Source organism: Triticum dicoccoides, chromosome 2B (genome assembly GCF_002162155.2).
Source record: "Triticum dicoccoides isolate Atlit2015 ecotype Zavitan chromosome 2B, WEW_v2.0, whole genome shotgun sequence".
NCBI classification, from domain to species: Eukaryota; Viridiplantae; Streptophyta; class Magnoliopsida; order Poales; family Poaceae; genus Triticum; species Triticum dicoccoides.
Genome location: NC_041383.1, coordinates 611,423,310 through 611,440,600, shown reverse-complemented (window position 1 = coordinate 611,440,600; position 17,291 = coordinate 611,423,310). Strand labels below are relative to the sequence as shown.

At 46.6% G+C, this 17,291-nt stretch overlaps 2 protein-coding genes across 2 annotated transcripts in view; both read left to right on the top strand.

The window, feature by feature from the left end:
• LOC119365149 (SPX domain-containing membrane protein OsI_17046-like) overlaps window positions 1-5,053 on the top strand; it is a 6,298-nt gene extending 1,245 nt beyond the window's left edge. Inside the window, exons 3-12 of the mRNA XM_037630749.1 lie at window positions 1,293-1,367; window positions 1,450-1,570; window positions 1,724-2,035; window positions 2,136-2,243; window positions 2,333-2,787; window positions 2,931-3,247; window positions 3,443-3,615; window positions 3,893-4,083; window positions 4,268-4,401; window positions 4,494-5,053. Of these exons, the coding sequence (XP_037486646.1) occupies window positions 1,315-1,367; window positions 1,450-1,570; window positions 1,724-2,035; window positions 2,136-2,243; window positions 2,333-2,787; window positions 2,931-3,247; window positions 3,443-3,615; window positions 3,893-4,083; window positions 4,268-4,401; window positions 4,494-4,732 (2,103 nt within the window). The 5' untranslated portion in view covers window positions 1,293-1,314 and the 3' untranslated portion in view covers window positions 4,733-5,053. The remainder of the gene's footprint in view (window positions 1-1,292; window positions 1,368-1,449; window positions 1,571-1,723; window positions 2,036-2,135; window positions 2,244-2,332; window positions 2,788-2,930; window positions 3,248-3,442; window positions 3,616-3,892; window positions 4,084-4,267; window positions 4,402-4,493) is intronic.
• Window positions 5,054-5,594: 541 nt separating this feature from the next.
• Window positions 5,595-9,083, top strand: LOC119365150 (protein HOTHEAD-like). Its single transcript, XM_037630750.1, has 7 exons — window positions 5,595-5,720; window positions 5,810-6,457; window positions 6,577-6,995; window positions 7,088-7,653; window positions 7,850-7,880; window positions 7,964-8,003; window positions 8,450-9,083. The coding sequence occupies exons 1-7, from the start codon at window positions 5,651-5,653 to the stop codon at window positions 8,551-8,553; spliced, it is 1,878 nt and encodes a 625-aa protein (XP_037486647.1). The 5' UTR covers window positions 5,595-5,650; the 3' UTR covers window positions 8,554-9,083.
• The last annotated feature ends 8,208 nt before the right edge of the window (window positions 9,084-17,291 follow it).

Below are 17,291 nucleotides of genomic sequence, written 5' to 3'. Positions count from 1 at the left end.
AACTTTGGATGAAAGATTTGATGGATGTATGTGTGCTCATCAAGTTCATCCTGTACATTCCATGGTTTTCTTTGACTCGACCTTTCGGTCCTCAAGAAGATTTTTTTTCTCCCTTCCCATCATGACGAACTTCAACTTTCATTGTACCAACAAACTTATAACACAAGGTAACAACGTAAGGAAGACAGCAATTTTGACCTTCGCGGCTCTGCTTCAACAACCGCTGCAAGATTTCGTCCAAAAAACAACCACTGCAAGACAAATGGACAAGTGAAAGGACTCTGTATTTTACTTTAAGAGTAAAATAGAATAAGACTTGTTACAAAGACAAGGTGAAAGAGAAGTTGTTGAAGTACTCCGGGTGCCCCATGATTGAGCTCCTCTGACCAAGGAGGCCCGTCATTTTTGTCGCCACGACACATGCAGGTTCTGGGTTTTGTTGCTACCTGGCATATCAACCTTGGAGATTAGTTTTCTCATCCGGCAACCAATCGATGGCTGCTGATGTTGAGGTGTTAATATTATCCCTGGCAGATCCGTCCCAACTTCGGACCATAGATTAATTTTGTCCAATTGCGCTCTGTTAATACTTAATACTGGTCTGATGTAGGTGCAATCAGTGATAAGTCATGCGATAGACAGATATTTAGCACGTTTTTGACTGAATGCTACAGCAGACTAACATTTACCTCTCCAGTGACTCATCAATCGTTCTCGACACCATAATTAACCTGTGCGATCCTCCTAACATGCAGTACTAGTTTTTTTCTCTAGTTCTTTGTTATCCTTTTTTTTCCGCAAAAGCTTTGTTCTCCTTGAGAGAACTGTTAAAAAGTACTCACTGTGTGCCGTGAATCGACCCTTGCGTTGTGAATGGCAAAATTGTCATGGCGAATGATGTAGTATCTCTTATGGAGTGGACGGTTCCCTAAATTCATTTTGTATAAACAGGGAGACGGGTAGCGTGTGCTAAATAATTTCTATCTAGTTTTTGTTTGACTGATGCTGAATCTTGTGAACACACACTGTTTATTGGCTAAATCATAGTATTCCTTATTTAGGGGGCGGCTACTACGTCTTAGTTGTACATCGCTATCTTTCCTGCTTTCCTACGTTAGACTGCAATTCCATGATCCATTTGATAGAAACAAGTGAATTAATTTACTAAATATGATAATTTCGAAAATAATTCCCTAGACGTGCTTATTTAATACAATTGCTGTCTAATTCATACTGCCTTTGTGATGGGTTTTTATGTGCCATATCATCTAATGATTTATCCTCTGTTTTAGATTCTGGTACTGAAACAGCAAGATGGTGAACTTCGGGAAGAAGTTGATGGCAGATCAAGTAGAAGAATGGAAAGGGTATGTTTGTCTTGAAGTCCTTCACAAGTCTAACAAATTTCCTGTTGTTATCTTATGAGTTATTTTATCTTTCTGTTGTTAGGTACTATATTAACTACAAATTGATGAAGAAATTGTTAAAGCAATACGTTCAACAGACCCAAATTGGTGGCAAAGATTGCGAGCAAGTTCTTAAGGAGTTCTCGAGGATTCTTGATGATCAGGTATGCAGAGAGTGATTTCTCTTGAAATAATCATACATACAAATTTTTAAGCTACTTGTTCATTTGGTCTATCGTATCCTACACCACGAGCTTAGTGTCTTGAAATAGCATATATTGCAATTAGCTAAAGTTCTTTGGTGTTACTAAATTCAGATTGAAAGGATCGTGCTCTTTCTGCTGCAACAACAAGGCCACCTCTCTAGAAGGATTGAGGAATTGGGAGCACAGCGTGCTGCCATTATGCAGCAGGTTGATACATCAAGAGTTTTCCAACTTCGTGAGGATTACAGAGATGTTGGAAGAGATCTCGTAAAGCTTCTCCGCTTTGTTGACATGAATGCTACCGGTCTAAGGAAGATACTGAAGAAATTCGATAAGCGGTTTGGCTATAAGTTTACAGATTATTATGTCACCACTCGTTCAAACCATCCTTATTCACAGCTTCAGCAAGTCTTTAAGCAAGTGGTAATTTTCTGGCATCATACGTTGGCAACAGGTTTTTCTTCTTCTTTTCCAGCAGCTAATCAGCATTTCTGCAACTTATCTTGCGCTTCTATCGATACAGGGAATTGTAGCCGTTGCAGGTGCTTTATCACGCAACCTTGCATATCTGGAACATGAGCATCGAGGAAGCTTTTTATCCATATATGATAACCCATCTGTTGTGCTGCAGGTAATGTATTTCCACGGGTCCACTCTCTTTCAGTTCTATTTGTTGTACGGTTTTAAAAGTGTGTTGTGATTATTTTCTTTTATGTTCAGGACCCTATCATAGACCAGGTAAACCATGCAGTACAGAAACTCACACACGCGACGAGTTTTATGCAATACTTGGGACAACACGCACTTATCGTCCAAGACGACACACCCAGTGGATCGGAGGATAATGTCGATGATGAGAGCTACCATTTCATGTCCCTGATGCTTAACCTAGTGAACACATTTCTTTATATGGTGAACACATATATCATCGTCCCGACCGCAGACGACTACTCAGTGAGCCTTGGAGCCGCCGCGACAGTTTGTGGCATAATCATTGGATCGATGGCGGTCGCTCAGGTGTTCTCTTCGGTTTATTTCAGTGCCTGGTCGAATAGGTCATACTTCAGACCTCTAGTATTCAGCAGCATTATGCTATTCTCTGGGAATCTGCTGTATGCATTGGCATATGACCTGAACTCCTTGACAGTTCTCCTGATTGGCCGGATACTATGCGGGTATGCAGATTTCTTTTCTCACTTCGACAAACTTACTGTTATGAATTCGTTTTTAGTTTCTCGATCAGACTTCAGACCACATGTCACCATTCTTTATGATTTGAGATTTTCTGAAGTAGCTCCTTTTGTCATACTGACAACAGGTTGGGTTCTGCAAGAGCTGTGAACCGTAGGTATATCAGTGACTGCGTGCCTCTCAAGATCAGGCTCCAAGCCTCTGCAGGGTTCGTCAGTGCTAGTGCTCTTGGAATGGCATGTGGCCCTGGCCTTGCTGGTTTTCTTCAGACAAAATTTACGATATACTCGCTGACTTTTAACCAGAGCACATTGCCTGGATGGGTCATGTCCGTTGCTTGGCTTCTTTACTTGGTGTGGCTGTGGTTTTCATTCAAAGAGCCGGAACACTTCGCTAAGGCTGCAGCCGAGGCTGCAGCCAGAACACCGCAGCCTTCTGAATCTGGTAAGCTCTCAGCCCACAGTAGTAGCTTTGCTAGTGCAAAATGTTATATTTTTTGGAAGAACAAAATGTTCTGTTTGAAAACATAAACTACGCTGGAACTCATCCTTGTACGATAACAGTGTGTGCTCCACCACAGGCATTATGTAACATCGTCAGAAGTTGTTCTAACACGAAGTTTACTTCTTGAGAAAATAGGTCATCAAGAAAGTGCTAATTTGGAGGAAGGTCTAGCACAACCTCTGCTTCTAGGTTCAGAAGAGAGGCTGGATGATATTTCGGAGGATAATGATGATGAAGATGATAAAAGTTCCCATGAGCCAGCAACATCATTTGCTTCAGCATATAAATTGCTGACACCCTCTGTGAAGGTTTGTTTTTCGCCTAACTGCTCTTTTTGTTTTCCCTGAACTCAAGCATGCCAAAAAGGAAACACATTATCTCCATAGTTTCATTCATACAAAAAATTCTGAACTCCATGACGTGAGGTATGGTGTCTTGTTAAAAATAATTTTATTCTAATTACTAGAAGGTAAGTTGGCATCGACAAAAAATTAAAAAGACTGTCTTGTGTATTTTGCTTATCTACTGAAACTACTGTCTTGTGTATTTTCCTTTAATAACTTTATATGAATGGTGATTTCTCAGGTACAACTATTGATATACTTTATGCTCAAGTATGCGATGGAAATTTTGCTCTCCGAATCAAGTGTTGTCACCACATACTATTTTAATTGGGATACAAGTGCTGTGGCCATCTTTTTAGCGATTCTTGGATTGACTGTTCTTCCAGTAAATGCCATTGTCGGGAGCTACGTTACGAACTGGTTTGAGGACAGGTAACTTTTCTTAACAAGGCATACCAGTGTATATATGAAATCCTTCTATTTTCTAAGTATTCTACTGGTCATATTGTTGTTCTCGCCTTCTTTGAACCATGCAATACGAATACAAATGAAATGTGCTATTGCTCTTACATTGTCAAAATCATCAATTACATTGTCAAACTTCTTTCTTTCGCAGGCAAATTCTGGCGGCATCTGAAATCATGGTTCTGATTGGCATTATCATGAGCTTCCGTTACACGCCTCACTACTCGATTCCACAGTACGTCTCTTCGGCTCTCATCACGTTTGTATTCGCAGAGGTGCTGGAAGGTATGTACACCATAACCATTCAGCTCAGCAGCACGCGCAATATATCTGAAACAACCGTAATAAACCTCTCCATTGCTGACGATCAAATGCAGGAGTAAACCTATCCCTGCTTTCGCGGGTCATGTCGTCGAGGCTGTCGCGAGGGACCTACAACGGCGGCCTCCTCTCAACGGAGGCCGGGACGCTGGCCCGTGTGGTCGCGGACGCGACGATCACCGCGGCAGGCTACCTAGGCACGGACATGCTCCTCAACGTCACCCTGCTGCCGCCTCTCGTGATCACCATCGTCTCCATCGTCGCAACGTTCTGCACATACAACACCCTCTACTGAGGAGGCTGATCAGTAAGACCTTTTCTACTCTCTGAAGAATGTACAGACAGTGAAAATGGTTCCCGCCCACATTGGGCTGGGTTGTTCAAGTAGTGGCGATATTTGTTTGTAGACTTCATCAATCAACTTCAATAAACTGTGTAAATGTTGGTCTGTTGCACGTCCATGTAAGAAAAAGGCGTTGTAGTGCAATAGTACATGCATCAAACAGATGTAAATTAAGTTGCTTTTTTATTTGTATCCCTGAACTTGCGAATTCAGATGCATTTAGTGTGTGTTGGAAATACAACATGGATATGATTTCTGGCGCACACTGATAAATTTGAAGTGACAAGGTATTTCTGTACTCCTCTAAGCAATCCTGAGGCTTTAATACTGAGCTCCCAACGCCCGGCTCCCGGAGTAGATGATCTAACTCCACGCGGGGTGCCAAATGCAGGCGCTGGGGCGTGTTAAAGAAACGTCGCTGGGCCGGGCCGTTTCGAGCGCGCCAGATCGGCATGCGTCAACCGTTTAGCTGGGCCATGCCAAATCCTCACCCGCTGACTCGCTCCGGCTCGGCGGTAGGTCGCGACCAAACAGGGAAGAGGGCGCGTCACCTTTGACACGGCCGCTCCGCACGGCCACGGAGATGAGCTCACTGGTTGTCTGGTTGCTCCGGTCGTTGAGTCCTTTTCCTACCGCTTCTTTACCACGCTCATGGCGTGCTCACCGCGGCGTGCTGTACCCTAGCACACTGCACACGTACCGTGGGATGTGGTCGCATGCGTGCAACAAGTGTGCATGCCGGGTCGTCGGGCGATTTACCGGAGCACGGCGATATAAAGGGCGCATGGTATCCCACGGGCTGGTCACACAAGAACCAAGCTCCAGCGCTCTCAGTCCAACCTCGTCACGCTCGACTTGCACGTAGTCGCCATGGCTTCCGACCAGCCGTTCGCAAGAGCACTGGTGATCATCTGCGCGATCCTGTGCTGCTCGCCACAAGGTGACTGGTTTAGTTCTCCGTGTCCATCATGCATTGTGCCATTTGTGTTACTGATTGATGAGCGTGTGCATGCCGTGAAACAAAAGCAGCGAGAGGAGTGAACTACACGTTCGCCCGGGACGCGACGCGGGCGCCGGCGGTGTCGTACTACGACTACATCATCGTGGGCGGCGGCACGGCGGGGTGCCCGCTCGCCGCCACGCTGTCGCAGCGCTTCCGCGTGCTCCTGCTGGAGCGCGGCGGGTCCCCCTACGGCGACCAGCGGGTGGAGAACATGACCCACTTCACGGCCACGCTCGCCGACACGTCCGCCGGGTCGCCGGCGCAGCGGTTCGTGTCCGAGGACGGCGTCATCAACTCGCGCCCGCGGGTGCTGGGCGGCGGCAGCTGCATCAACGCCGGCTTCTACACGCGCGCCAGCGACGAGTACGTGCTGGACGTCGGGTGGGACCTAGCGGCGGCCAAGGCGGCGTACCGGTGGGTGGAGGATGTGGTGGCGTTCCACCCCGAGCTCGGCCCCTGGCAGGGCGCGCTGCAGAGGGGGCTCATGGAGGTCGGCGTGGCGCCGGACAACGGCTTCACGTTCGACCACATCGATGGGACCAAGGTTGGCGGCTCCATATTCGATGACGAGGGCCGGCGGCACACGGCCGCCGACCTGCTGCGGTACGCGCGCCCCGAGGGCATCGACCTGCTGCTCCGGGCCAGAGTGGCCAAGATCCTCTTCAATGTCGGAGGTCAGAGCTCTATCAGTCAAAGTTCGTTTTGTGTTTACGGCCAGGCAACATGCATGCACGCGGCATTTTTGCGTGCCGACCGAACTGAAATTTCGTCACCCGCGCTTGTTTCGCGCCAGGGCGCCGGGCACGGCCGGTGGCGCACGGCGTCGTGTTCCACGACTCAAGAGGGCGGATGCACAAGGCGTACCTCAACACCGGCCGCCGCAACGAGATCATCCTCTCGGCGGGCGCCATGGGCAGCCCGCAGCTGCTGATGCTCAGCGGCGTCGGCCCCGCGGACCACCTGCGCTCCTTCAACATCACCCTCGTGCTGAACCAGTCGGCGGTCGGGCAGGGCATGGCCGACAACCCCATGAACGCCATCTTCGTGCCGTCGCCTTCCCCCGTCGAGGTCTCCCTCATCCAGGTCGTCGGCATCACCCAGTTCGGCAGCTACATCGAGGGCGCCAGCGGCTCCAACTGGGCCAACCCGCGCCACCAGGGCTCCGGCGGCAACCGCCGGCCGCCCCGCAACTTCGGCATGTTCTCTCCACAGGTACGTACACATTGCAAGTGACATTGTCACAGCTTGCCAAATGATCAGTGGAACGGAACATCTGTGATCCCCGCGTGCTCTTGTTCCTGCAGACTGGGCAGCTGGCCACGGTGCCCCCGAAGCAGCGCACGCCGGAGGCTATCGCGCGCGCGGCGGACGCGATGAGCCAGCTCGACGACTCGGTGTTCCGTGGCGGCTTCATCCTGGAGAAGGTCCTTGGGCCGGCGTCCACGGGCCACCTCGAGCTGCGGAACCTTAACCCGGACGACAACCCGGCGGTGACGTTCAACTACTTCTCGCACCCGCAGGACCTCCGGCGCTGCGTCGAGGGCTTGACGCTCATCGAGCGCGTCATCCAGTCCAAATCCTTCCAGAACTTCACGTACCCCTACTTCTCCATGGAGGAGCTGCTCAACATCACGGCGGAGTTCCCCGTCAACCTGCTGCCTCGGCACGACAACGACTCCAAGTCTCTGGAGCAGTTCTGCAAGGACACCGTCATGACCATCTGGCACTACCACGGCGGCTGCCAGGTCGGCAGGGTCGTCGACGCCGAGTACCGGGTGCTCGGCGTCGACGCGCTGCGAGTCATCGACGGCTCCACGTTCAACGCCTCGCCGGGAACCAACCCGCAGGCCACCGTGATGATGCTCGGCAGGTAATGGCCCGTTTTTGCTCCTTTGGGGTACATGTCATTTTGGATGACCATCCCTAAATGTATACCACTTTTTAGCCAAGGTCCTAGACTCCTATAGTGGGTACTGATTCGGTCTCAATGGTTGCATTTTTAGGTCGGATCCTATCAATCTCTCTTTCTCTCTTAAAAAATAATGATCATGTCTGTAACTTGACAGGTATATGGGGGTTAAGATGCGAGACGAGAGGGTGCGTGCTGAAGGGTTAAGGAGGAGAAAACTGTAGTCCACTTGACGAAGATTGGCAGGCACATTATGTATTTGTAACTGCAGTATGTGAACAATTGGAATGAGTTGCGCGTCATTATTGGAAGTGTGTGTTCATTTGTACGGTTATCAAGACGAAATCTGTATTGTCCGGAGAAAAAATAGATTTGTGTTTAAGAAGAAATCTTGTTCAGAAACGTTTGCTACTGACTTACTTTTGGTCAAATCTTGTTCAGAAACGTTTGCTACTGACTTACTTTTGGTCAAATCTTGTTCAGAAACGTCATCTACTCACCCATCTCTTCTTAGTTTTCTGACCAAAGAAAAACAGCAAAGTGTCAACTCCAACCCCCCAAAGATGGGTCTCGAAAATGAAAGAAGAATCCCGTAGTGGGGACTGAGCTTTTTAGAGGGCACAACCAAGAACGTAAAAGGGAAAGGGAGATGTTGGATGCCAAGAGGATATCCATGGTTTAAAACCCTTTGAAAATCTAGCACGTATATGCCTCCCCAGCTGGATTTCTGCCCCCTATAAATCCCGTGATGCGGCAGAGAGGGAGAGCAGCAAGGTCAAGGCAAGGAAGAAGAAGAAGAAGAAGAAGAAAGGAAGCGACTGTTCTGAACAATCAAGATTCAGTAGTGAGATGTCTAATTAAGCAATCCAGTTTCAGGGCTCCTCTTTATTGGCAGGGAGCGTGTGAGGCCATGTAGCTCCATTCAGCGCTCTGCCAAAGGAGAGTTGCCCTGTAACTGGAAATAGCTTAAGGTTCAGGGATTGTGGGTATCGGCGTTGACAGCTTCGGGCCTTCAGCTACACTGCTTCCAGCCTCTCGCTGCAGTGTGGCACCGGTGAGTCGTGCAATGGTCTTTGATCTCTGTAAATTGATCGGATTGCTTGCTTGCTTGTGTTCCCGCATGTGAAAGGTAATGGTATCTTACTGAATGTCTGCATATTTGTTGCTCACTGCTACTCTTGTAAGAAAAAGGGAAGAACACGGGGGATCAGCCGGGAGGTGCAGGAGAAAACAGCACGCCGAAATGCTGAAAGAAACAGATATTGCAGCTTCTTTGTGACGACAAGAACCTTTTCGTGGTTCCCGATAGTGGAGACAATGTTCGAGGGAAGGAAATAGTGGAGATAAGAGAAGCTATAGCTAGTTGGATTGGTGTCATGTCCTTTAAAAAAAACGAGAACTGTTTTTTTACCGATGAGCACGGTACAAATGTAATTTTCCACCAAGGCCCCTGAACATGGAAAAAACACTACCCTTAACTCCAATAAACGGCCGTCGATGAGAACCACCCGCACCAGAAAGATTTTCGCTGCAGCAAGAAATCATCAAAGCGAGTAGGAGGACTCCACCTGTGGAATTCCCTGGAGGAATTTGAAGCCACCAAGGCTGTCTCCAGGAATTTGGAACTCTGGGGCTAAATACAAAATGTGTCCTACAATATAAGAAATCGATATAACTTGAAAGATGTGTTATTCCATACAATATTTTAAGATATATCGAATATTAATGCTAAAAGAGTAAAGGTAGTACTAAATCAAGAAATTGATACAGTTAGAAAAATCAATAATCTGACCTCATGTCCTGCAGACAAACATCGGAATGGATGAACGGAGCAGGGCAGTTAGAGGGGATCGGTTAATCGATTAATCAGTTAGGGTGTCGGTGACGGCATAGGCGATTGGGGGAACATGCTGGTAGGCGATCATCGGTCAGGCATGGTCATGTGCGCGATCGTGGAAACACGCATGGATAACAGGAACTAACCGTGGCAATTGAGGGCCTATTCGACACCCCGGCTCTCGGCTCCGCCAACTCCACCACCAGAGCCGGGCCGAACGGCCTAACTCCGCAGAGTCGAGAATGAGAAGTTGGCGGTGGTCATAATGCAAATTTTGAGGAGCCAGAGTTGACGATTCCAGAATCTCAAAAATCAAAGCAGATAGGGTTGACCAAAATTACGGGCAAATGACACCGCGAAGTGGACGTAATAGTTTAAATATTTGATCCCTATGCAATGGGGTCCTAACTGCCATGTTGGGCACCCGAAGATAGGCATTGTTGCGACCTGCACTACCTCCCTCACACTCACCATATCCCACTACACGCACCCGTTACTGCCCTCGCTACCAAACACTCCCCTTGCACTCGTCGCCGCCCTCGATCTCCGTTGCTGCCCTCCCCGAGCACCCCATCTGATTCCCGAAGGACTACTCCGACCACCTCCTCCCAGCACCTCCCTAGGCACCATCTCCAAGCACCTCCTCTCCCTCCCCGACCATATCTGCCCGAGAACCTCCTTTGCCTCCCCGAAGGTGAGATGTGTTGTGGATGTGGTTGTTGACTTGTTGATGTGTATGTGTCTGTTGTGTGCCGTGGATGCGGTGATATTTATGCTAGTACATGTTCTATCCTACCAGTACCATGTGTATATGACGACAAGAACTAGTACATACATTGCTATGCATACGACAACAACAACAACGTAAAAAATCTATAATACCTAAATAGTTCATCCCCACCATGCTATTTCGCTTGACATGCAGCCTATCCACCTCACCACATGTGCCCCACACATGCCACCTCATCTTTGAAAAAAATAATCTTTTATTCTATTTGTCTTATGAAGAGCTATATTATTCTCAATGGCACGAGTAATCACGCATGACTATTCGTCTTCATCTTCCATTCACTTACTAACAAGAGAGACAACAATTTATGAAAAAAACTTTTATTCTATTCGTCTTCATCTTGCATTTACAGATTCTATATTATTCTTAGTGGCATGAGTAATCACTCGGAATTACCCGTCTTCATCTTGCATTTACAGATTAACAAGAGAGACAACAGTTCATGACCTCTTTCATTAAATTCCTCTGCAAACTGATGGGAGATGTGAACAACCCGTTCATCACCTTCACCCATACCCAATCCAGACGCCCTCAACTCGTGGACTGGGATGCCGGCCTCCATGCTCCTCCATGCCACGACCTTCAACAGAAGGCCTGCTCGACCATCTTGCATTGCACTACAACGCAAGGTGCTCTTTCCTCCCCTATATTCTCCCTCTGCTTTCTTTCATAAGCAAAATCTCTCAGTTTTCACCTCCACTATCTCTCTCTTTCTCTCTCTCTCTCTCTCTAATTTTTTGCAGGCGCTCAACACAATTGGTGTAGACCGGAGTGACTTGCACAAATTGGTTAGTCGATAGTAATCCCATCTTTATTCTCCTTTTTCTAGCAAGGGGACTCATAGTTTTTGTTTCTTCATGTTTTTCAATGGATGTCAATCTTCTACTCTTATAGTATTCATGTGCACTCTCTGTTGGCTGTATTAATTCTGACTGTTATGCTAACACACTCCTTTGTGATGATGAAGCGGAAGGACGATTTCATAGATGAAGTGGTTGCTATGCTAATACACTTCTTACTGGTGTGCTTTAATGAACTTTTAATCTAACCTGTTAGACAGAGCATCTTCTACTTGTATGCGCATGTTCAATTTCTATTGTAATTGTTTTTGCATGGATATTCGTTGACGGATGAAAAATGCACAATATCTTAAAAGCTGTATTTTCTTCCGCTAGCTACTATCATTAGTGTCATTCATTGACGAACAGCAACAAACTTCTATGTATACGACAACAACAACGACAACAACAACAACAACAACAACAACAACATAAAAATGCTATTTGTTCTATCATATCATGAATAATTTTGCTATGTTCATAAAATTGCTATGTGTGTAGGACGTCCCTTCAATTATGCGAGCATTTGTTTAGGTTTGAGATGTGCACATTTTTTTATGTATACGAGAAGCTCACATGATTCTTATAGATAAGTGGATGCATAATTGGTTGATGAGAACACTAGGATTCTTACCAAGTGTAATGCCCCGAGACCGACGCTCCAGAAGACTTCCAGTTATTCCAAGTTTCGCCGTGTGTTTCTTTTGTGCTTGCTCTTTTATTTTTGCTTTGCATCATGTCATCTCTTGCATTGCATCGTTTCATCATGCCATCATGTCATTTAATTTTTAAAACTCTTTTAAATAAATTGTATGGATTTTTCGATCCATTTAAATCGAGGGATATTCACATGGTGATTTCTCTTTAAAACATATTCAAAGTCTCCTACTATTATTAGGGAGCTATAATAAAATTATTCCATTTATTTGGAATTAACCATAACCCACTTGCAAAATATCCCATGCCGTTGTTATCTCAATTCTTGGTCTCCAACCTTGCCAATAATTCTTTTGTCATTTTCCGGAGCTCCACCAAAAATCCGAACATTTTTGGACCTTCCTTTTATCAAGTCCTAGTTCAAACCATTTGAATTAAATTCAAATAAGTTTGAATTTAAATCTTGCATTCGTGCCTCTTTTCTATTTTTCCTGGACCGAGCTCATTTTTGTGAGCCCGGGAAAATTATCCGCATGCCAATGTCATTTCTCTAACCTTTTTCCTTTGTCTCTTTTCCTTCTTCCTATTATTTTCTGTTTTGGAAAATAAAAGAGTAGAGAGAAGAGAGAGACAGCCCAGCCGCCACTTGTATCCATCTAGGCCAGCCGCAGCCCACTACCTAAGCCGGCCCAAGGCCCAGCCGCGCCCCCTCAGTTTCCCCGAGGTGGCCCCGCAGGCAGCTCAGTTCGGACCAACACTCGAAGGAGCACTGGCCCGGGGGGGGGGTTAAAATAAAGATGACCCTTGAGTCTGCAGAACCCAAGGGAAAAAGGCTTAGGTGGCAAATGGTAAAACCAAGGTTGGGCCTTGCTGGAGGAGTTTTATTCAAAGCGAACTGTCAAGGGGGTCCCATAAATCACCCAACCGCGTAAGGAACGCAAAATCCGGGAACATAACACCGGTATGACGGAAACTAGGGCGGCAAGAGTGGAACAAAACATCAGGCATAAGGCCGAGTCTTCCACCCTTTACCAAGTATATAGATGCATTAATTAAATAAGAGATATTGTGATATCCCAACATAATCCTGTCCATCATGGAGCAATCTTCAACTTCATCTGCACCTAACAATGCTATAAGAGGGGCTGAGCAAAGCGGTAACATAGCCAAGTAATGGTTTGCTAGGAAGGGTGAAAAGTTAGAGGCTGACATGGCAATATGGGAGGCATGGTAAACAAGTGATAGGTAGCGCAGCATAGCGATAGGACGGAGCAACTGGCAAGCAAAGATAGAAGTGATATCGAGGGTAATGGTCATCTTGCCTGAAATCCCGATCGGAAGAAGAACGAGTCCATGAAGAAGACAAACGAACGTAGTCGAACAAATCCTCACAACTCCGGAACGAAACCGAAGCTAACGAGAGAAGCAAACCGGAAAGAAGCAAACAACATGGTAAACACACAAGCATAATCATGGCATGATGCACAATCAAGTATGATGCATGTCCGGTTTAATGAGGCATGGCATGGCAATATGCAAAAACAACACTACAAGTTAAGTGGAGCTCAATATGCAACGAGTTGCATATTGACGGAACACCACATCAATATTTAGTTCGCTCTCGTTTAAGTTACCAAACAATATTAAATGTTGTTAACCATGGCAAGAGGTGAAACATAATTAAACTACCTATCTAGGCAAGTTTAAATGAGGCCGGAAATAACAAACAACAATTCCGGAAATCCCCATATGTCATTTAGTAGTTTAAAGCAAACACAATTTTAAGCATTTAAATGTTGTTATCATGATGCAGATGACATATACAAGTTTATGCAATTTTTATGAAAATGTTAACATGAGCATGTTATGAAGCATTTGGTCACCATGGCGGAACAAAACGGGTGCCACGGTGACGAAACGAAAATGGTGCCACGGCAACATATCCGAAAATGATGCCACGGCAACATATCCGAAAATGATGCCACGGCAACATATCGGTTCTGATAGCTCATGGAGATACCGGTGCAAAAGGAGGCGTGCGGATGTGCGCAACATGCTAGAGATGGTGGGGTGCTCCCGGATTCCGGGTTCCCACGTGTCGGTGGCATGGCAAAGAGCGACAATTCGGACGCGGTGCACACACAAGAATCTCATACAACACACATTCATTCGGTCCACGGTTGATCGTCTCGGGGCTTATACCTTCGAAGCGTGCATTTCGGAGCGGTTCGGGGCGGTTCAAAATCGTCGAGGGAAGTAGTTGTTCTCGTGGCGGTAGTGGAAGTAGTGGTACATGGCGACGGTAGTTGTACACACGTTCGTCTCGGAGAGGTACTTGACGAATCCAGCATCTTCGGGGCGACGGTAGTGGTACACGTGGTAGATGAACTTGGCGATCCGAAGGGGTACTTGGTGGGTCGTCGAGGTACACGTTGTCGGGGTACTTGTCGCATCACCGGGTGTAGTCGTACACGTTCGGAGCGGAACTTGGCGTATCCATGGCGAAGAAATACAAAAGGGCCTCAGGTCTCAGTGGTCAACGAACAGGAGGCCGACCCGTGGACCTGGCATTTGACTGAATCGAGTCCACGGGGACAAGCGGGCGAGTTGCTGCTGCTGCGGTCGCAGGATGCAGGGGTGCGACATGGAGCTTGACGGCGGGGACTCCGGGCTCCTGGTGGAGCTCCTGGTGGTCGCCACCAACGGAGGAGGCGGCAAGGGGCGAGGGGACCGGGCGCAGGGAGCACCACTCCCTGGCTCGATGCGGAGGAGGCGACGGCGCGGCCTGCGGGGCTGGCTGGCGCCATGGACGAAGGGAGCATGAGCTCGGGGAGGAGGCCGAGCACTGGCGAGGAGGCGGTGGAGGCCGGCTCCGAGGCGGACGGGCGCGGGTCAACGGGCCGCAGAGGAGGCGACGAGGGGAAGGACTCGCGGCGGAGAGGATGGGGCCACGCGCGGGGTGGTCCTCCTGGGGGTCGCCGACGGCGGCGGGTGGCGATGGGGACGTGGGGGAGAAGGAAGGGCAAGGCCTTGGGCGGAGGCGAAGGCGCGAGGACCTCTTGTTTCATGGCGGCAGAGGGGGTCGAGACGAGGGGAGCTCGATGCGTGCGGCGCTGGAGGGAGATGGGGATCGAGCAGGAGGCTCTCCCCTGCGCTAGGGTTAGAGGGGGCGCGGCTGGGCCTTGGGCCGGCTTAGGTAGTGGGCTGCGGCTGGCCTAGATGGATACAAGTGGCGGCTGGGTTGTCTCTCTCTTCTCTCTACTCTTTTATTTTCCAAAACAAAAAATAATAGGAAGAAGGAAAAGAGAGAAAGGAAAAAGGTTAGAGAAATGACATTGGCATGCGGATAATTTTCCCGGGCTCACAAAAATGAGCTCGATCCAGGAAAAATAGAAAAGAGGCACGAATGCAAGATTTAAGTTCAAACTTATTTGAATTTAATTCAAATGGTTTGAACTAGGACTTGATAAAAGGAAGGTCCAAAAATGTTCGGATTTTTGGTGGAGCTCCGGAAAATGACAAAAGAATTATTGGCAAGGTTGGAGACCAAGAATTGAGATAACAACGGCATGGGATATTTTGCAAGTGGGTTATGGTTAATTCCAAATAAATGGAATATTTTTATTATAGCTCCCTAATAATAGTAGGAGACTTTGAATATGTTTTAAAGAGAAATCACCATGTGAATATCCCTCGATTTAAATGGATCGAAAAATCCATACAATTTATTTAAAAGAGTTTTAAAAATTAAATGGCATGATGGCATGATGAAACGATGCAATGCAAGAGATGACATGATGCAAAGCAAAAATAAAAGAGCAAGCACAAAAGAAACACACGGCGAAACTCGGAATAACTGGAAGTCTTCTGGAGCGTCGGTCTTGGGGCGTTACAACACTCCACCACTACAAGAGGATCTCGTCCCGAGATCTAGGATGGCACCGGAGAGAAGCGGAAGAGGAAGAGAAGAGGTAAAACTAAGTTGCTTCTTCGACAAAAGAGTGAAACCAAAGAACCTTGTGGGGTTGAAAAGTTGAAAGAAAGAACACAACGGAGTTGAACACAATTGAGAGCACTATGATAGAAAATAGAAACAAGGACCACCATGTGAACCTTGGAGGTTGCAAAGCTATGAATGATGAGTAGAATGGACAAGAAGGAATTGAAACCACTCTGGTTGAAACGACATAAGAATGAATAAGAATGATATAATTTTGGCAGCATTCCAACTGAAAATGGAAGGAATTGAACATGAACTTGAGAAGATGGGATGATACTTGATGAAATCAACAACACACTGCCTCCGGAACTATTGAAAGAATGGCACAAGGGGTAAGAAGGATTTCAGACAGCACTCAGGTTGAAAAGAGAGGCAAAACTTGATAAGATGAAAAGAACTTGAAGAGAGGAAACAACATTCCGGTTAAATGGATAAGCAAGAAAAGAACATGATCCTCACAATTCGAGATGATGAGTGAAAAGAGCAACATCACAATGCCTCCGTAAGAAAGAATAGAAGATTGATCATTGGAATAACAGAATGTAGAAGAAAATGCCAACTTCTGCCACAAATGAGCTTGGAAAGCACCCTTCCAAGAAGGTTAGAGCAGAGTTGTTGGAAAAAAACCAACAACAAAATGAATAAGCTTGTAGTGGGCTTATGGAAAACTTCTCAAAATTGAGGTGAAATTCTGCCACTAACAAAAAACAATTGCTTGCTTGAGATCAACGAAGAGATGAAAAACCTCTTTCACCGAGAAGGATACGGAGAAAGCTTGGATCATTGATAAGCACCACAAATAGCAACAATCCTTAGGGAAGGCTTTAGGTGAAATATGACACAAGATAACTCCAACAAAGAGATTGATGGATTTAAAATACCTCATTCTTGACAACATGTGAATCATGAAGCATGAAGGGAAATTGTCAAGAATGACATAACACCATCTCAAAAGATAAGGTAGGAGAATTGCACTTTGGAACGCAAGATGAAGAATGCTTGAACTCCTCTGAAAAGAATCTCGATGAATACTTCGAGAAGGAATTAAATCCTTGATGAACCATCATGTAGAGCCTCCATGAAAAACTCTGTAATAAAAGGATGATAGAAAGAAAGAGAAGTTGAAAATACAAGGTGAAGCCTTGCGATGATTTAGATGGAGCTTCGCGACAAGATAATGTGGAAAACTTGGAACTCCGGAAAAGAAAAGATGAAGCATCTCGAACCAAAAAAATGACATGATGAACAACTCTGGAAAGAAGAAACTAGATTACTTGGGTGAAACAATAATAAGAATTACGTTATGCGTATCCTTCACCAATTTAAATTGATGACAAGCAACGGATTTGGCATACTACTTATTCTCGTGGAGAGGATTAAGATAGATATGGCGCAAACTTGGGAAGGTCTTCAATGAACCACCGGTAGGATTGAAAAGAACGAATGAATCTATATGATAGCGAAGGAAGAGAACTC